The sequence below is a fragment of the Squalius cephalus genome (genome assembly GCF_949319135.1).
Source record: "Squalius cephalus genome assembly, chromosome: 7".
NCBI lineage: Eukaryota > Metazoa > Chordata > Actinopteri > Cypriniformes > Leuciscidae > Squalius > Squalius cephalus.
In genome coordinates this window covers 43,814,471-43,836,879 of record NC_137128.1, presented here as the reverse complement: position 1 = coordinate 43,836,879, position 22,409 = coordinate 43,814,471, and the positions used below count along the sequence as shown (strand labels likewise).

The window sequence follows — 22,409 nt, the reverse complement described above, 5'->3', positions numbered from 1 at the left end:
ACTCACCTGAAACAGGTGTCATCGAGGTGGGAGGCAGGCCGTTCATGTTGAGCGCCCCCACCTGGTGAATCTGTGTCGCTGGATACGCAACGCTGGGCGCTAAATAACCCCCGTGAGAAGCCGCCATGATCGCCGCCTGCTGCTGCATCAGCTGAACCAATCAAACAACAGAGAGCTTACGTTAGAAAACATTCTACATTATATTAAACACAAAAACAAATATAAAATAAATCTGATCTTATTGGAAATGAAGGATTCTTTACAAAAAAGCACTGCAGGACAGTGATGGTAATACCACGGTAGGCTACTTACACGGTAATTACTACTGAAAGATTCCCATATTTATGTATGATATGATATTTACACTGTCCTCCAGGGTACTTTAAGAAATATGTTCAAAAACATAATATTATCATGGTATCTTGTTCACAAAAAATAACAACAGCATGGCACTTCTCTGTACTTGTTAGTTATAATAACTTGACCCTGTCGGAGATCCAACATGTGTCTGTAGGTGTTCAAATAAATTGGATCAAACGACATTCCTAAAATGAATTAACGAACACAAATGCACTGTAGCATAGCTAATTATTGTAATTATGTCACTATGGCAACAACCATCTGTGAAAACACAACAGTACAAAGCAGACGTGTAGAGAAACTAATATGTGCTGAGTCCTGAAATGACCCCAGAGCAGAAAATTTACATGCACACATTTGCTTATTAGCATTCATTTATATTGGCTAGTATTATGTATTTGATCAAAAATACATAAAAAACTGTAATATTGTGAAATATTATTACAATTTAAAATAATGATTTTCTGTTTGAATATACTTTAAAATGTAATTTATTCCTGTGATCAAAGCTGAATTTTCAGCATCATTACTCCAGTCTTCAGTGTCACATGATCCTTCAGAAATCATTAGAATATGATGATTTATTATTATGGAAACAGTTCTGCTGCTTAATATTTATATATTTTTTTTACCTGTGATACTTTTTTTGTAGTTAGATGAATAAAAAGTAAAAAAAAGAACAACATTAATTTAAAAAAGAAATCTTTTGTATCAGTATACACTACCGTTGAAAAATTTGGGGTCAGTCATTTTCTTTCTGTCTTTTTTGAAAGAGATTAGTACTTCTGTTCAACACGGATGTATTAAATTGATAAAAAGTGATAGTAAAAATGTATATTGTAAAAAAAGACTTATATTTTGAATACTGTAAATGCTGTTCTTTTTGATGTATGTATATATATATATACACACACACAATAGGATTTGTTTATGTGGAACTGATGCAAATTAGCCTTCTAGAAGACGCTTGTAACTACACACACCCACTGACCGCAGCTCGACGTGAGTGTAATCCATACATGCATCGATATAGACCACACTGATCTACTGGGTTAACCATTAGCATGCATTCTTAATGATGTTACTTTGTTTAGCCGTGAAGAGATGGTTTATCAACACAGAATCCACATTCATGAAACATTGGCAAACATATACATAAAAGTACCATGGTATTCTCTGAAAAGTATGATGCAAATCCATTGAACAGTACTGTACATGAATATGGTTATCATGTGGTAGCGGAGAATATAATAAAAACAAATCATTTCAGGTTAATCATAACTCTGTGGACAGCATCTGTGGCACTGTTTATTAATAATTTCAACAAACTCTATAAAAATGTCCATATAAATGTAACTGTGGTACAGAATATCAGTAGTGCCGCTTTAGTTCAGTTTAAATGAATTGCTAACACTTCTGCTGACCAAATTCACATGGCAAATAAACTCCCGTCCAGCCTTGAGACACAAAGACGAGGAGAAAGCCTCAGTGATAAACTCATTTACAGGAGCGCGTGTGTTTGTGTATGCATCTGCGATTTTATTGAATGCTAATGTGTGCTGAACTCCCCAGGTACTCCGAGGCAATCAGCGCTCCATCATGGGCCAATTACTGTTGTAGAGGCGCTTCGAGAGGCACAGCTCAATGCAAAGCCTCCAGCCGCTCAAGGGGTGACACGCGTGTTTGTGCATGTTCGTGAGGACGTGCTGACACGTCTTGGGGGGGGGAAGGCTTGGGAAAATGGAAGTGTTTGGTGCATGAAGAAATGAGATGTCCAAACCGCTGACAATAATTACTTGCTTTGCCATTCATTCAGACTGTAGCTGTAGTTTAAATGGTTGGGCGGTCTCACTGTGCCATGATAGAAATGTGTCAACTGATCCAGCTGTGGCGTTTATATCCAGCAGATAGCACGGAGATTACTTCATTTATTACAAAAAAATCTGATGGCTTGTGCACTGCAAAAATGATTTTCTTACTTAGTATTTTTGTCTGGCCATACAAATATCTCAGTTCCTAGAAAAAAAGTTTTTTGCTTAAAACATGAATTATCTGACAATGGCAACGTAATAAAAATAATCTTATTTTCCCTATCAATTAAGTTTATGTTTCTGACTCCACTGGTGGATCATTTTTTATTGTTTTAAGCATAAACTCACTAAATTCGGATACATTTCAGAAAAAAAGACTGAATATCTCAAGTGATTTGGCTTCTCAAGTAAATGGATCTTGATTTAAGAATGTTTAGATATTTAACTGCAAAACAAGACAAACATATTTAGTAAGAAAATATTTTTTTTGCAGTGGGTGCATCAAGTTCCAAATAATATATATATATATATATATATATATATATATATATATTATTTTTCATTTTTTTTAAAAGAAGTCTCTTATGCTTACCAAGGCTACATTTATTTGGTCAAAAATACAGTAAAAACTGTAATAATGTGAAATATTATTTAAAAGAACTGCTTTCAATTTAGATTTTTTTTTTTTTAAAAGCTGAATTTTCAGCATCATTACTCCAGTCTTCAGTGTCACATGATCCTTCAGAAATCATTCTAAAATACTGATTTAGAAACATTTATTATTATTATTATTATTATTATATTTTTGTGGAAACCCATTTTTTCAGGATTCTTTGATGAACAGAGAGTTCAAAAGAACAGCATTTAAACATGAGGTTGAATTTCCAGCCAGAAATAATAATAAAGTGATTTATATATATATATATAGTTAAAATCTATATATCAAATATAAAATCTATATATACACACACATATATATATATATAATAACCGTGATATAAAATGTCTGCCCACCCCTAGCTGAGGCTCATCATTGCTGGTTTGTTTGTGTGCTCTAGTCAAACAAAGCAGGCACAAATGGATTAGAATCAGAAAAATCACATCAAACAGCAAGTATGCTGAGAACAAATCATAATTAACATAACAAATACCTGCGTCAGGTTAATATCATCTGAAATGTTTGCTTATGATTTGCAAAAGCTGAGAGTCTGAGCAGGAGCCAGGCTCATGTGTGTGCAGTTGTGCCGAGATCCACCAGGAGGCGCTGCAAACCACAGACATCTTCTCCATCACAACACAACACACCCACTCCCAGTGTTTTCAAACTACAGCATGTTTTCATCAGTCTGGAGCTCTGTTCACCAAATGAACATCATCAGTGTGCACTAACTCCCTTCATGGTCAAAAGTTAAAGCCTTTCGATTGAAGCGTGACACGGCAGAATTGCACCGCCGAATGTAGTGGATTTGTGGCCTGTTCTTTGTTTGCACTGGGAAAGGTTTCTGAAATGCCCTTCAGTGCTCGACGGCTCGTGCTTTGGTTCTTGAGCAGAGCGCACTGGAACATTACAGCTTCCAATCCTCTCCCGCTTTTATTTGTGTTGTCTATTCCAGTGCCAGGCCTTTGAGACATCAGTGCAGTGCCAGAGAGAGAGGGCTGGAGCAGGGCATTATGGGATATAGAGTACAGTGCCCTGTTTGTTCCAATGCACTGTCAAATAATCCTTACTAGTGCAGTTTCAAATGATCTCACTTTACCTCACTGCATTTGTGTATGTATATTTAGATAATTCATCATTTTTAATTTTGCACTGCTGCTCAAAAGAATATACTGTCTATATATATATAAAAAAATAGATAAACTACTTGACATGACTAATCTATTTTGGTTTCTGGATGACTAAACGACCCTGCTTACGGGAAATCATTTCTTGACAACTTCCAGGTTCAAACCTTTCAAAACTGCTGTGGCAGCATTGATGAAAAACAATTAGCTGTTTTATAACAGAAGAAGTCTATAAGAACTACTGCAAACTCTTCATCTGTAAGAAGTTATAGGCAATATTAGCTGAAAAATAATGCATGAATACACACTTCAAAAATGCATCCTGGATACTTTGGCACACTATTTTTTAACATACTGTACTATGATTTGTAATGCACTGATCATGCACAAATTGAGATGTTATGCCTCCTGTGTTAATTCTACACGGGGATTTCTAAGAGGTTCTAGGTTTTTTTTGCTTCAAATGAAGTAAATATGAAATTAGAATAGAGATGCGATTCACAATCCATTCGGAGCATGAACGAGAAATAAAAACAACCACAGGCTGGTATTTAGGACTAACCTACCATTTCTAGCAATGAGCAGAAACCACAGTTACCGTCAGCCAGCTGGACTACAGGTTAACATGTCTTCATTTCATGACACCGTTCTATAGAGACACTGTCAAGCTGCAGAATCAAATTCCACCAACACTGGTTGCATAGCACTAAATATTCTATTCTATTCTATTCTATTCTATTCTATTCTATTCTATTCTATTCTATTCTATTCTATTCTATTCTATACCATTCCATTCCATTCAATTCCATACCATACCATACCATACCATACCATACCATACCATACCATACCATACCATACCATTCCATTCCATTCCATTCCGTTCCATTCCGTTCCATACCATACCATTACAAACCATTCCATTCCATTCCACACCATACCACTCCATACCATACCATACCATTCCATACCATTCCATACCACACCACACCACACCATACCACTCCACTCCATTCCATTCCATTCCATTCCATTCCATTCCATACCATACCATAGCATACCACACCACACCACACCACTCCATACCATACCATACCATACCACACCACACCACACCACACCACACCACACCACACCACTCCATTCCATACCATTCCATTCCATTCCATACCATACCATACCACACCACTCCATTCCATTCCATTCCATACCATTCCATATCATTCCATACCACACCATACCATTCCATACCATTCCATTCCATACCATACCATACCATACCATACCATACCATACCATAACATACTATACCATTCCTTACCATACCATACCATACACCACACCACACCACACCACACCATTCCATTCCATTCCATACCATTCCATAACATACTATACCATTCCTTACCATACCATACCATACCACACCACTCCATTCCATACCATACCATACCATACCATACCATACCACACCACACCACACCACACCATTCCATTCCATACCATTCCATTCCATACCATTCCATTCCATACCATACCATACCACACCATTCCATTCCATTCCATACCATTCCATATCATTCCATACCACACCATACCATACCATACCATACCATACCATACCATACCATACCATACCATACCATACCATACCATACCATACTATACCATTCCATTCCATTCCATATCATTCCATACCACACCACACCATACCATACCATTCCATTCCATACCATACCATACCATACCATACCATTCCATACCATACCATACCATACCATACCATACCATTCCATTCTGCCGTTTTTCTTCTTCATTCTACACTCACCGGCCACTTTATTAGGTACACCTTGCTAGTACAGAGTTGGACTCACTTTTGCCTTCAGAACTGCCTTAATTCTTGATGGCAGAGATTCAACAAGGTGCTGGAAACATTCCTCAGAGGCTTTGGTCCATATGGGCATGATCGCATCACACAGTTTCTGCAGATCGGCTGTCGGCTGAACATCCATGATGCGAATCTCCCATTCCTCCACACCTCAAAAAATCTCTATTGGACTGAGATCTGGTGACTGTGGAGTCCGTTTGAGGTTAGTGAACTCACTGTCACGATCAAGAAACCAGTTTTAGATGATGTGAGCTTTGTGCCTGAACTGCTGACAAAAGGCAGGATGGATCCAAGCTTTCATGTTGTTTACACCAAATTCTGACTCTACCATCTGAATGTCACAGCAGAAATGGAGACTCATAAGACCAGTTTTTTTCAATCTTCTATTGTCCGATATTGGTGAGCCTGTTCGAATTATAGCCTCAGTTTGCTGTTCTTATCTGACAGGAGTGACACCGGTGTGTGTCTTCTGCTGCTAGAGCTCTTCTGCTTCAAGGATGGACGTGTTGTGTGTTCAGTGATGCTCTTCTGCAGACCTCGATGAACGTGTGGTTATTTGAGTTTCTGCTGTCTTTCTATCAGCTGAACCAGTCTGGCCATTCTCCTCTGACCTCTGGCATCAACAAGGCATTTTCACCCACAGAACCGACGCTCACTGGATATTTTCTATTTTTCTGACCATTCTCTGTAAACCCTAGAGATGGTTGTGCATGAAAATCCCAGTAGATCAGCAGTTTCTGAAACACTCAGACCAGCCCGTCTGGCACCAACAACCAGGCCACGTTCAAACTCACTTAAATCCTTTCTTCCGCATTCTGATGCTCAGTCTGAACTCCAGCAGATCGTCTTGATCATGTCTACATGCCTAAATGCATTGAGTTGCTGCCACGTGATTGGCTAATTAGATATTTGCATTGACAAGCAGTTGAACATCTTAACCTAATAAAGTGGGCGATTAATGTACATCAAGGGAGTCCAAACTTGGTCAAGTTGGTGTAAATGGTTATTTTCTGTTCTGTTGTATTCTGTGACTCTGCTTTGTTAGATTCTATATGGTTCTGTTCAATTCTATGTGGATCTGTTCTATTCTACTCTATATAATTCTGTCTTCTTTTGCACCCTTCACTGTCAGTCAGAGTTGGCAATCTTTATGAAACGGTTCTGAAACCACAGCACACTTTTTAACCAACTCAACCCAAACCAGAAATCTTCCTAAAAAGCTCTCATGCTATTATGCAAATGCTGTTGGCAGGTTGTATAATCCCAACAGCTCCTGTGTGCTGCCGTATCACACTATGACCAAAATGAATAGTCTATTTCACTTAGTGTGTGTGTGTGAGACCGTGTGTGTTCGTTTGTTTCCCCTAGGGCAGGATTTCACGATTTAAGGCAATGTTTGAAGTGCTACTCATTCCCATTTAAATAATCCACATGCAATTTAAATCAGTCAGGTTACATGCAAGAAGAGTCTGAACCTGCTGAGAGAACTGGGTTTGTGTGTATGTGGTCTGTAATGTGCTATGCGTGTATCTAGAATGCACATACTCTATGCTTGCATGCTACATCTGTGCTATTAAGCCAGATGTGTAACTATTCGTGTGTAGGTACTGTCAGTTTAACTAATGTTAAGTAGCTGAACTGAAAGAGAAAACTCGCCTTAGAAAAAGACTTCCAGTGTTATTATCGTTAACTAAATCCACCCCCCCTCCAAATTAAAAAAAAAATTAAATATAAAAAAGCTTACACTTATTTTATTTCAGCTAGTTGTCAAGAAAATACTTCTCATTTTTGTTTAGTTTAGGTTGAAATTCTAAAATAACAAAATCTAAATAAAAACTAAAATCTAAAACTTAATAAAAATGATATAGTCATTTTCATATTTATTAAATATAAAATATTATATTTATATATTTATATTAAATATAAAACTTATAGAAACTTACATTTGTATTAAATATAAAACTTATATAAACTACAACAAAAAACCTATTACTTATAAAAAGTATAAAGTCATATTTATATTAAATTTTAAATTAATATTCAAAAATTTAAATAATTTAATATTTAAATTTATATTAATATTCATTTAAATAAAAAATAACCAATTTTATTTCAGCTATATGCCAAGACAATATTTCACATTTTCATTTACTTTAGGTTGAAGTACTAGAATAAGTAAAACTAAAACTCCAATCTAATACTTAATAAAACTGATATAGTCCATTTTATATTTATTAAATATAACATTTTTACATTTACATACTTATTTTAAATATAAAAAAACTAAAACAAACTAAAAACTAATACTTTATAAAAATGATATAGCCATATTTAATTTAAATGTTAAATATAAAATTACTATTAATATTCAAATAATAATAAAAACTTAAACATTTTAATTTAGCTAGTTGGCAAGAAAATACGTCTCTTTTCATTTAGTTTAGGTTAGGCTGAATTACTAAAATAACTAAAACTAAAAACTAATACTTAATAAAAACAATATAGCCATATTTATATTAAATATAATATTAACATATCAATATTACATATAAAACAACCTTAAACTTTAACAAACAAAAAACTAATACTTAAAAAAGTATAGTCATATTTATTTTAAATATTACATTTAATATTAATATAAATATATTCAAATTCATATTAAATACAAAAAAAATAATTTTATTTCAGCTAGTTGCCAAGACAATATTTCTCAGGTTGAAGTACCAAAATAACTAAAACTAGAAAACTAATACTTAATAAAAATGATAGCAATTAAAAAAAAAAAAATGAACACAACAAAATTAGTAAAACCTTAATTAAAATGAAACCAGAAAATCTAATTAAAAATAATAACACAACTTTAAATAGTATTTTAATGAGTAAATGAACACTGAATTCCTGCCGTACTGCTCCTGAATTCGGACACATTTTGTGAGGCTGTGTTCATGCAGTCGACAGCATGCCTCTGTGTGCACAATTCAGATTTTGTGTGTGTTTATACATGTGTGGTGGTATTTACTGTGTACAGGGACACAGAACAGGTGGATGATGGGATACCTGGGGGTTTTCCTTCTGTTGGCTCCATGTTTAGACGTCACAGAAGGAATTGCACACAGATATCCCAGTATGTTCACGCACGAACAGGATAATAAGCAGCAAGCTGCTAACATGGCGAGGAGGCGCACGCGGTTGTGGCGAAGGATCGTATGGATTATAAAATCAAAGCTGTAGTTTGAAATGTCACACACACACATATGCACACACTTCAGCGCAGTGTAATTAAAACCGAAGGCCTGCAGGGTATATGCTATATATAGAGCCCGTCTGACACGTGATGCGGATCCTCAAACTTCCCACTTCTGTGAGACTCCATGAGCTAAAAAGTATTTAAAATAGCGGCTAACTTCCACACTATCAGATCACAGGCTTAATCTGTATCTAATGCCGTTATCGTTTCAAGTAATACGCTTATGAATATGCACAGAAATCCATGTGCTTTGAATACATTATCCATTCCGTAAATGAACTGGGATTCATCTAAAGAAGATGAATTACTCAAAGACGCATTTGGCTTCTCCAACCACGCTAAGAGTGCCGAACTAGGCCAGGGTGATGAAGCTAATAAAAATCATCTTGATATTTTTCAGCCTTTTGGTAATATTTGATATATATCTCTATATATTTATGTATTTTCTCTGAAATGGCTTAAAAGGAACCATCATTTCAATGAAACAGCCGTGGCTGCCAAGTTGATTTAAATGATTCACATAAGAAGTAAAACAGCATTAAAAATAATCATGTTTTCCATTAAACGACACAAGGAAGAGTGATATTTAATCATTTTCATTTACATGCACCTAAATAATCCTACAAAGCACATTAAAAACGGCTTACATGCAGACTTCAGTGCATTTTTTAATTGATTGATTGATTGGTGCAAACTATTTATTGAATCAGAGTTCACTGGAATTGACAATTTGAACTGATTCATAGAAACTGTAATGCCATGTTTACTAAAGTTTAAATAAGAAAAGCTATGAAAATCTTGGACTTAATACTCGTAAGTCACACGACATTGAAGTCCTGGTCTTTTTACAATGTCTTTAGGAAACTTAATGACTAAATAAAAAGTGCATGTTGCTTATTTTCATCAATTTCATACCTTAAATATATTCGGCAATCACGCGGACTCAAAACCACAGGTTATAAGAGTGTGCTTTATAATCAAAGCCAACTATTCAAAATGCAAATAAACTGTAAAAACGGCACTCAGGATCAATTTGATTCCTGTTACTTATATTCTGAAGAGTCCGATGGGAGCAAGAGTTCAAATTGCACGGGAACTCTTGCGCTTTTCTGCAAGTATTCATGGGTCAGGAATTGAAATGATGTTCATGCATTATTCAGCAGAGTGAAAAACGTCTTGAGACAAGGACAGCGTTCATTAATCTGAGGCCGTTCGACTTCAGAAGCGTGTTGTGTGTGCTCACCGCGTGTGTGTAAGTACTGTAGGTGCTGCTGTAGGTGCTGAACGGCAGGGCCACGGTGGGGTTGAAGATGCCAAACTGACCCACCATCTGTTGCATGCGGCGTATGGTCCTCTCTTTATCGGTGTCAGCGAACTTTACCACCAAACTCGACGAAGCTCCCTGCGAGAGACACATGAACGGTTGTACATATCAGTAACATTGCAGGGAGAATCACACAAACACACCGGTCAAGCTCAGGCTAGTTTAACCTAATAATCCTGACCACATATTTCAGATTTCACTCACATTTTATGGCATGTTACATGCCATATTTACAATACAGTGTGTAACAGGGTGGACGTTTGCAGCCAATTTCAGGCCCATTACTAGGAAAGAACAAAATGCTAGCAGAAGATTAACATTTAGGGATTACCATTTTCATGTTCAGAAGAAATTGATACAACAGGGTGGACTGTTATGTTTTAGGCTATTAGATAAGTCACCTAAAAATGGGGAGAAGAGAGAAGTTTATGACTGAGTTGCTTTACCCGAAAGGAAATTATGTCACTTCTAGCAAGTCATGTGATTTAGGGCATACCTTTAAGATTTCAAAGGGCAAATAGCACCGATGTAACAGGGTGGACTGGAGTTTGAGGGACGTTAACTACTTTAATTTAAATATGTATCAATAATTTGTATTTTATGTCAAAGAGAATAAGTAAATATATATACTAATACTTAAAATTGCTAATTTAGAAATTTATATATAAACTTTATTTCAAAGTGAGGTTGAGAAAACACGACTGGGGGCATTTGCCTGTCAAGTGGTTGAAAAGTTTGTGTTAATTGGGGTACATCTATGCAAGAAAAAACATGTTGCATGAAAGTTGATTAACATTTTAGGCAAAATATGCACTGTAGGATGACCCTGCAATATATGGAGCCCCTAAAAGGACATGATGATGGAAGAAAATATGAGATGGGAGTAAAAGACATATTTCAATGCTTTTGCGTTTGCTTGCAAAAGTTCCGTGTTCCCCGAGAAACTTTGCGTTCGCTTGCAAAACTTTTGCGTTCATTTGAGCTTCTCAGGGGAAAGCAAACATTTTGCAAGTGAACACAAAAAGCACTGAAATTTATTTTCCCACCAATGTCATTTTTGTCCCTTAAGGGGCAAGCACAACATGCACATGCTTATACACATGAATTAAAATCATCATATTCTACACTTTTGTTGCATATTTCATTTTGTAGAAATGTTCGTTTCTTGCACTAAAAACAACTAATTTAGCTTCCAAATTTAATCTACCCCTCCAAATAAGGCTGTAATAAAGCTAACATATGACTTAAAAAGACTAGGACTAGTGCCTAACCCGAACCCTGACCCTAATCCCACCCTTAACCTCATTATAACCTTATCCCTAAAACCAAGTCTTGACCCTCAAACAGGCCTTTAAAGGCTCTCAGAAAGTGAGGACCGGCCAAAATGTCCTCACTTTACTCCCTTTGTCCTCACTCCAATGGTCTAAAACTCAAACTGGTCCTCACAAAGATAGTTGTACAAGTACACACACACACACACACACACACACACACACACACACACACACACACACACACACACAGGCTCATTAAAAGGCTCTTGATGATTTACTGCACCACTTGACCTTTCATCCCTAAAGGCCAGAATATTCCCCTCATCTGAGAGACAGAGAGAGAGAAAGACCCTGAAGGTCTGCACCTCTGGGGATTTGTAATGCCTGATCATAAGCCTACACAGCACTTCAGTGCAGATTATGGGTGAGAGTGAGCATCACTGAAGAGAGCACTCTGAAGGGTGCAGGCCATTACTGTCTCGTACTGTATGTGTGCATCCTACACAAACACACACGTCACTGCCACTTTATTGTGATTTTGCATTTCTTTTAGGGATGCACCAATATATGGGCCAATAATCAGTATTGGCTGATAAAAGCAATTATCCTCACTATGATCAGACATCAGCCGATATAGACATATATCCTGTCAAGCAAAAGCAGGCGGAAAAATGCATTGGAACTCATGCTGTGTGTGAAGACTATGTCTCTCGAGTGGAAATACTAATTCTGCTGTGAGTGAGTCTTTAAAAAAATCATAATGCTGTTCTGAACTGATGCACTGCTGCATTAATGCACTAATGCACACAGACTGGTTGATCTCTGGTTGGTCTCTCTCTATCTCCTCCCCCATCATGTGTGGACACGCCCCCTACTGCTGATTGGCTCTCTCTCCTCCCCCATCATGAGTGGACACGCCCCCTACTGCTGATTGGCTCACTCTCTCTCCTCCCCTATTATGAGTGGGCACGCCCCGAACTGCTGATTGGCTCAGCCTCTCTCCTCCCCATCAAGTGTGGACACGCCCCCTACTGCTGATTGGTTCTCTCTCTCTCCCCTCCCCCATCATGTGTGGACACGCCCCCTACTGCTGATTGGCTCACTTTCTCTCCTCCCCATCATGTGTGGACACGCCCCCTACTGCTGATTGGCTCACTTTCTCTTCTCTCCCATCATGAGTGGACACGCCCCCTACTGCTGATTGGCTCACTCTCTCTCCTCCCCCATTATGAGTGGGCACGCCCCGAACTGCTGATTGGCTCAGCCTCTCTCCTCCCCATCAAGTGTGGACACGCCCCCTACTGCTGATTGGCTCACTTTCTCTCCTCCCCCATCATGTGTGGACACGCCCCCTACTGCTGATTGGCTCACTTTCTCTTCTCTCCCATCATGAGTGGACACGCCCCCTACTGCTGATTGGCTCACTCTCTCTCCTCCCCCATCATGTGTGGACACGCCCCCTACTGCTGATTGGCCACAAGTGTGTTGTGCTTCTCGGTCCGATTCACTTTCAACTGTTTCTCAGAAATCGCTTACTGCACCTTTAATCGAGGGAAATTATGAGTGATTGTGAGCAAAACAGGAGGATTTTAGAATTCAGTTCATGTTATTGTGAATTAAGAACATCCAAAAGGTTTAGAAATCTTAATTTAATGTTCGGCATTTAGTTAATGTGAGTTTATCAGTATAACTTTCTAAAAGAATCATTATCATTAATTTGAAACAAGGTATTAAAAGCAAAACACCAAACTATCAGTATCTATCAGCAGATGTCATTCTAAACAATTGGACATTGGTATCAGAAAATCTTGTATCGTTACATCCATAAAATATTTAGGAGTAGTAAGAAACATGAGTGTCAAATTAAGTATTTTTTGTAAAGGTGTATTAGACACCTACTCTGTAAGAAGCTGGACTGTCAGGACAGGTTTGAGAGATCTGACATTGAACATCATTGTGACAAGCTGTAAAATGATGCTGAAATATCTGAATGCATTAAAATTGGTATGGTGGAAAGTTTGGCTCTGCAGGGCTCAAACAAACTGTAAGGCTGAGCTGTTAATGAGGCCTTTGCTAACTCAACGCATGGCTCTGAATGTGTAATGAGGAACTATTAAAATGTCCCTGAAACTCAGTACAGCTTAACACTCTCTCACTGGCTCTGGTCCAAAAACCTAGTGAGCTTCCTCGCTGTCGACTGCCTTCACCTGCAGCATCTAAACTAAAATGGAATTTCAAAAGTAACCAGTTTTGAATGCACTATTAGCAGCAACTGCATCAAAATAAATTGCAATATGCAAATTCTAATCAACATTTCCCTTGCTTTGTCTGTCATCTCAGATGGATGTTTTCAACAACCTTCTCGCATTGCATCCTGGGATCGTCTAATTTACACTACCGTTCAAAAGTTTGGGGACTGTAAGACTATGTTTAGTAATTTTTATATTTTTAAAAGTTGTTTTGAAAGAAGGCTGCATTTATTTAATCAAAAATACAGTAAAAACAGTAATATTGTGAACTGTTATTACAATTTAAAGTAACTGCCTATTTGAATATATTTTATAATGTAATTTATTCCTGTGATCCAAAGCTGAAAATATTCAGTGTCACATGATCCTTCAGAAATCATTCTAACATGCTGATTTGCTGCTCAAGAAACATTTCTGGTTGAAAACAGTTGTGCTGCTTCATATTTGTGTGGAAACCACAATACATTTATTTTCAGGATTGTTTGATGAATAGAAAGTTCAAAAGAACAACATTTATTTGAAATATTTTGTAACATTATAAATGTCACTTTTGATCAATTTAATGCATCCTTGCCGAATTTTTACTGACCTCCAACTTTGAATAGTAGTCTGTGATTAATTTTTTATTTATATAAAAAGAAAACATTGATATAAGTGAAGATTATACCTGATGATGCTGTTCTGAGCAGTTAGTGATCTGAATCTCCCCATCAGATTTAATTCTCTGTTTAAGTCAGATGGGATGCCATCAGTGCTAAACCCGCCAGCTGTTCTTACCCAGACATTTGGCAAAAGGTCTAAATCCATAATGAAGTTGCACCAGGAAACAATATAACGGACATTCAATAAGTCAAAATAAATTAGGAGAGGCTTTGTGAAAACAATATACCGTAATCACAGACATCGCTATGCGGACAGGATTAGATTTCTCAGGGTGGGTCATTTGCTTTGTAATTTTGTTCAGGAAAAATACAGACTTGTTTGATTTAGACAGAATTAAAATCACAAAGTAAGTCTGTGAAACACGCACTTTCCTGACCTTGAGGAAACTAGTCACATTCAAATTTCAAAGAGGACCTATTATGATCTTTCACAAAGTCTTGATTTTGTTTTCGGGCTCTACTAGAACAGGTTTTCATGCTTGAATGATTAAAAAACAACTTATTTTTCACAAATTCTCCATTGCTGCAGCTCGTCTCCTCCCAGTCTGTCAGTAACGCTCTGTTTAGTTCCTGTCTCTATAAAGCCCCTCCTTCTGAAAAGCACACTGTGCTCTGATTGGTCAGTTGTGATTGGTCAAGCACTTTGAGTGTGTTTAGGAAATGTCCCGCCCCTTACCATAACCGCGAGTTTCAACACACTGCTAACTAACTCAACCAGGCCCCGCCCCTTTATCCTGCGAATAAATTATTTAAATGAGCAATATTTTGATGTGTTCATTCCTTTAAGAAAACTACAATGGAGGCGTTTCAGGGAGTTCAGAAACACTGACAATGATATAGAGAATAACTTCTGCTGTGCTTTGTAAATCTGCAGACCTTTTTCATGCTTAAAGGGATGCATCGCTTTCTGCCAGGACTTTTATGGGCTTTTCCCAAATCACGGAAGTGACCTTGACGTGCCGGTTAGCGGTAGCATTAGCCATCAGGCAAGTGATATTTAAATAAACTCCTGATGTACTTACAAACTTTCCAATCCCTTGTTTTATGAGTCCAGAACCTATTTGTACTACTGTAGAAGTTTGGTGCCATTCTGGGCATTATTAGTGGGGTAATTTACCAGATACAACCTTGGATCCATTAGCGCCTGCACTAAGACATTCGGCTGATATCTCCAAATAAGCTCTAACTTTAATAATGTTCGACCAAGGGAAAAAAGGCTTCTGGGGGGTGTTTGGCTCGAGGTCATGGTGCAAAGGACCCTAGGTTGATTTTACTCCGAACCATCCCTTTAAACAGCAACATTACACACTAAAGAAAGTTAAAAATGTAAAAATTGCATAACATGTCCTCTTTAAGGCTTGAAATGGTGCCTACGTTGGAAGCTCACAAGGTTTTGGAACAAGACTTTCAATCTTTCATTCTGTCGTCGAATATGTAGATGCTTTAATTATCGGTATGCAAACTGTGTGAGTGTGAGATACGGCCTTGAACGTTTCATTTGAGGATAATTACTCTCAAGGTTGAGCTGATCGCTAAACACACATTCACAGTGGTTCATCAGAAGCATCCCTGCACTACCTGTCTTCCTTCTCTGTGACAGTTAGACACTGTAAGAGTGTGTTTTCCCTCGGTTTGATCTTCTGTAGCCCTCCCTGTCCGCTTCTTTCTCTCTACTTCTTGTCCTGCTCTCAGGGGATGGAGAAATACACCTCTTTATCTGTCCTTTCAATGTGTGGCAGAGGAATTATTCATCTGAACCTTCGAGTGTGAGATAGAGAGAGAGAGAGAGAGAGAGAGGTGGGAAAACATGCAGAGTGTGATAAAACGAGTGTGAGCTGTAGAATAAAAAGGAAATGTTCAGAATAGCATACTATATTTCATACGTAATACATATACTGTACATTTTTCTCTGTGAAAGGAATACCCAGATGGCCCGTGAACAATCTGCAGCATTTTTTTTTGTGTGCTGATTTTGCCGTAAAAGCTGTGGAATTCTGCAAAATAGATTTTTCACCAAAATTCTGCGAAAATTCTGTCATAATTTATCTACCGTCATGACATTTCCAACCTGTATAACTTCTTCCATGAAGCACAAAAGGAATGTTGTAACAGCAGTTCTTTTCCATGCAACTATTGCGAAATTCATGCAAAAGCATCATAAAGTAGCTATAATCCAAGTCTTCTGAAATCATGACTGAAACTGAATATTTATTATTATTAAATATTAAAATGAATATCACATCTAACACATAATTATCACATCGTTGTTTGTGCAAGTTAATATTAAATAAAATTAAAATAAAAAATAAAACATTTTATGAACAATAATATAGTAAATAAATAAATAAAATAGTTTTGAGAGTTTGTTATTTTGACATATTTAAAAAGATATTGCCCTTTAATTAGCTACTTTTCATTAGCGGAAAATTAATATTATGCAATCACCCTAATTAAGATTCTCATTGTTTGCATGTGCGAGTTAAATATTAAATAATTTATTTGTATAAATAAATAGGTTTATGATTAATACAAATAATTAAATAAAATGCAGTTGTAAGATAAAATAAAAATATGTTAAGACAGTTTATATAGTTAGTTATTTTGATACATTTAAAAGATATTGCCCCTTATTTAGCTACTTTTTGTTAGCAGACTGTAAAATAACTAAAATGTTTTGATCAATTTGATTTTGAACTATTAAAATTAATATAATGCAATCCCCCTAATTAAGATTCTCATTTTTGTTATTTGCAAAAACAAACAAACAAATAGTATGCACTGCAGTATCTGTGTAGTAGTAGTCTTGTAGTACTCAAGGCCGGTTTTAGGACCTTTTCTGAAGGTCTTGTTCTTGTCTCGGTCTCGACTGCATTTGTACACAATCTGTCTCGGTCTAAGACTGAGGACTTCAAGACCGGTCAACACCACAACTGCGAGGATATCACTATACTGCCGTGTATTGTCTGATTTTTGTGAATGTGATTAATGTGATTGGATGGCAAGTCTTGGTTCCAACACATTGTGGTCTTGGTCTCGGTTTGTGCGGTACACTAGTGTGTAGTAAGCAGTGAGCTAGTCCTCCATTCAGAAGAGAAGGTAGGATGACAGCAGCTCATTTGCACTTATATTGGCACTGATGCTGTTTGAGCTCAACACATGACAGCAGCTCACCGGCTTCAACATCAGCTGTGTGAGTGTGCGCTCGCTGTTACATGAACGTGTGTGTTCACAAATGACATTGTGAGTGTATAACTTGACGCATATCATATCCATTCATTTATTCTGCATTTTAGGTCAAAATGTGTAGGAGAAAGTGTATTGTTAGGTAATTTTACCTTGTGAGTAAATGTCTAAAATTAAAAATAAATTCTTGTCATCTCTATTAATACGAGCTCATAAAAGCAGCATGTGTGTAGTTGTACTCACAGGCATGGTCTGACTCCCGTGCAGCCCGCTGATGGCAGACTGAGCCTCGGTGTGTGTTGAAAACTTTACAAAGGCACAACCTGCAAAATACACACACACACACACACACACACACAAGCATAGAAATAATGAGGAACAGCAGTGGAGGTTTTCTGCAGAGAACTGTGTGTCTCTGGTGAATGCAACACTGGAGATGAGAGAGAAGACGTGCTCACAAACACTAACACTCACTGCTGTTTCTAAGGGTGTGTCACACTTGGCATGTTTGGTTGGATTAAAATGAACCCTGGTGCGATTGCTCTGTTAGTGCGGTTCATTTCAATAATTGTGAACATCTGAACCCTGGTGACACCAAACAAGCGGATCGAGATGCTGAAAAGATGGATCTCGGTCCGCTTCCAAACAATGCAGTCCGAAAGAAATAAGAACGCAACATGGACTACAGAATGCTCATGCTGTCATAGTCGTGATGTTGCTCATCACAGTTCAGTTCAGGCATCAGAAGCGCGTCTCCTCACAGCAGATCTTGGTGTGTGTGACGGAGGGATTCCTGACGCTGTTTTGACTCCTTTACACATTTATAAACTCTACACGGGTTCTCAGCTGGTCAGAATACCATCATATGTAGCTACACACACACAACGAGCGCATTTATCCCAGGACACAGCATTGTTTGGATGTTCGGTAAGTTTTGTCGCAAAATATACGCCATAAATGTATCCCTGTGCCTTTAGGTTCGGTATCTTTAGGTTCAGTGTTAAAATGCCAATGTGAACGCTAAGCGGAGCAGGACTTTTTTTTTTGTCCGGATCAAACATACCAAGCATACTGAATTACAAGTGTGAACACACCCTTAGAGCACATTATCCTTCCAAGAACTCCATGATATCTCTTAAAAGTGTTTTTAAGGCTACGTCTACATTAATCCGGATACATTTGAAAACGGCGTTTTGGTTTATAAACGCTCTCCGTCCACACTAGCGTTTTCAGGCGTTTTCGAACGTTTCAGTGTAGATGAGAAACTTTTGAAAAACGCCTGAAAACGCTAAATTCACCTTTACTGCGCATGCGTAAAACCCCACAAAAGATCACTGACATGATTCAGATGGAAAAATAAATAATGAAGTTATCACACAATTCTGACTAATGACTAAATTTCCGTCATCGTTTTTAAACACCACCGGTTTCTCAGTCCACACTACAACGCGAAAACGGCGTTTTCAAATGTATCCACTTTGGAGTGCGTTTTCAAAAAGCTTCGTTTTCATTAATAAAAACGCCATCTCAGTGTGGACAGAAGGCCAAAACGGAGAGAAAAATATACGTTTTCAAACGAAAACGTATTAGTGTGGACATGGCCTAACTCTACAAAGCCTGCTGTATAAGATTTGATACAAACATTTCTTAATTACCAATATGATGAAAACTTTGCTGCAAAACCTTTTGCACACAATCTCCAACATGCCTTCTGTCATCTGATTCATAGTTCATACTTTTTTAGCAAGCAAAGTGTCTTTTAGTGGCTAGTGGTTTTCTAAAGTTACTAGCCACTCAGCATTTTCACTGGCCACAATTTATACCATATACCATAGGGAAAAACTGACAATATCTCATAAAAATTTGCTGTCACTTAAAGACCTGATGCACGGATCCATTATACTGTTACACATGCGTTTTCTTTCTCAACTGTTTACGTTCACTTAAGACATAACTGACTGTATTTACATGAATACTCGCCAAGACCGGCTTTTTGACATTATATTGTGTGTGTTTGACTGTTTAAGCGCTATAAGAAGCGCAAAAGAACTCAGTTTAGTCCTGAGAGGGGGCTTTATGTGCCGCACTTTGGGTGTTTGAGCACAAAATCTGCAGGAATGTGTTAAAGTATGTGCAATACACGCACAATCCCATGGGGAAATTCAAGCCCTGTAACAGCAAAATGAAATGAGTGAGTGATTGAGGCGGGTTTGTGTGTCACTCGCTGTCGGAGAGATGAGAGAGAGAGAGAGAGAGAGAGAGAGAGAAAGCACAGCTGGTGTCGTCTATCTATTCTGCGGAAAATGAGTATTGGAAGTGTTTCAGATCAGTTCAATATCGATATGTATTGCAAAATCGATATTTTTGACAACACTACATTGCACTTAGTTTATTATTTCAGATGCCTTTTTAAAAGACTTTAAAAGAGATATTATATACAAAATCCAAAGACTGCGTTACACGCCACTGCTGAAATACAGCCTCGTTTGGCGGGTGTTAATGTGAAGCCCTGATCACAGCATATCTGTGCAGTGGAGGGTCATGTGATCGGATGCGCTGCTGATCATCAAACCTTCATGCTTTCATGTTGAGTTCAAAATCTCTTACGTCGATTCCCTCTTCACACATTTCAAACACGATTGACCTTTCTGACACTTTTCCCTCTTGCAGTGTGTTAATGAACGCAGCGTTTGGAGTCTGAGTAAATAACTCCTGCCTGGCCTGTGCCGGGGTTTGTCAGGTGGTATCGGCACCCTGCGGCGGAAAGGCTTGTGTTAGTGATGAGAAACCCATCACTAAGTGTTTCAGAGGAGCGTCGGGTTGACGTGCGTGTGTTTGAATAGACTGACGCAGTGAAACGTAATGTGTAAATGACAGCACTTCTGCTACGGCACTCAAGGTTGAACGCTGCTTTTCTGTTTGTTTGTTTTGACTTTGTCTTTTTCTGTAGAAGGTCACTATTCTTTAACTGCTCAGAATATAAAACACATCTCCGACGAGAACACGCGGATGCCTGTCATTCACTAGCTAGCACAAAAACTGCTGTGAATACTGAAGAGAGATACAACTACAACTCACCTTTACTGTTTCCATCAGGGCCTCGTAATACGGTGCACTCTTCAATGACTCCGTACGGCTCGAAAAAGCGGTACACGTCCTCTTCCGTCTGCTGCTTATTCAACATGCCCACAAACAGCTTCCGGTCCTCTGAAATACAAGCACAAAGACAGAATATAAACTTCTACTGGATCATCTCAGATTTGATCTGCTTTCACAGTCCAATTTTGCAGGCCTCAGGGCAGAACGTATTCATTGTATCAAATGTGATGAAAGGATAACCCTGAATATTGTCAAATAATCCCAAAACAATAAATAAACAACATATCTTTCTGATGCATCTAAACTCAATAGTAAACATACAGTCAGACACAAGCAAATGATACTGATGAACAAATGACTCTTTTGAGCTGATACTTTAAATCAATCAATCAATCAATCAATCAATCAATCAATCAATCAACCAATCAACCAATCAATGAACAATCAATCAATCAATCAATCAATCAACCAATCAACCAATCAATGATCAATCAATCAATCAATCAACCAATCAACCAATCAACCAATCAACCAATCAATCAATCAAAAAGGCTCCCACTTAAGACTGAATTGTATAGTAAGCAGTGATTTTGTGCATTTGAGTGTCACACACACACTCACACACTCTCTGAGTGTCCAGCCTGACGCCACAGCAGACTTTATCATCTTTATGAGTGTGTCCCCATCAGCACTGAGCTATATACAGCAACACACTAACGCCAGACACACAGACGGGAGCTGGATCTATATAAAGCAGCAGTAAAACGCCATCAAGTACCACGCAAGGCCAAAACCTGCACGCACACACACACACACACTTTACGGTCCTGATGGAAACAGTAAAGGCTGCACATCCTTCACTAACCTCTCCTCTGGGATGTGTTACGACTGTGAAGCTTTCACTTAGCTGTAGCAAACAATATATACAGTGTGGGGTAGTAACTGATTACATGTGATCTGAATTACATAATCAGATTACAAAAATTAAGTACTTGTAATAGATTATATTACGTTTTAACCAAACATTTTTGCCATGTAAATTGTAATCAGTCACCGACTACAATATGTAAGTAATCTACCCATCTCTCTCTCTCTCTCTCTCTCTCTCTCTCTCTCTCTCTCTATTTATATATAATTAATTTTAAGGGGAATTACGAGAGTCGTGCCAGTCACCAATCTCAAATTCTCATTGGTCGATGGATGTCGGCTGTCTCTCTCAGATTGTGAATCTCAAATCCTTGTGTTTGTCCTAGCCACGCTCCATCCCAATTGAAGTCGATGTATTTGCAGTTTCCTTAAGCTGTAGTGTGATACGTGCCCAGAGTTTTAGTCTAGCTGTGGATGCACTGCTTGTGTTAGCTATAAAAATAAACACACACCAACACAGCATGTATAAAACAACAGACTCTCGGCACTGAGACACTCATACATACAAACATCTCACAGCGACACGCGCGCTTTTACCATCCAAACACACATTCCCTGGCTGTTTACCCTTGAATCCAAGTTGCATCATTTGTGTGTGTG

The 22,409-nt window shown here is 37.9% G+C and overlaps 1 protein-coding gene and 1 long non-coding RNA gene across 3 annotated transcripts in view; one reads left to right on the top strand and one right to left on the bottom strand.

Annotated features, from left to right (window-relative positions):
* Positions 1-22,409, top strand: part of LOC307161906 — a 642,191-nt gene that overhangs the window by 304,146 nt on the left and 315,636 nt on the right. The window lies entirely within an intron of this gene.
* Positions 1-22,409, bottom strand: part of LOC307161892 (CUGBP Elav-like family member 5) — a 171,877-nt gene that overhangs the window by 17,375 nt on the left and 132,093 nt on the right. For both annotated transcript variants that reach the window (XM_079876837.1, XM_079876838.1), the window contains exons 4-7: positions 20,862-20,990; positions 18,027-18,106; positions 10,335-10,493; positions 7-151 (exon numbers count right to left, since the gene is read on the bottom strand). In XM_079876837.1, coding sequence (XP_079732963.1) covers positions 7-151; positions 10,335-10,493; positions 18,027-18,106; positions 20,862-20,990 — 513 coding nt within the window. The remainder of the gene's footprint in view (positions 1-6; positions 152-10,334; positions 10,494-18,026; positions 18,107-20,861; positions 20,991-22,409) is intronic.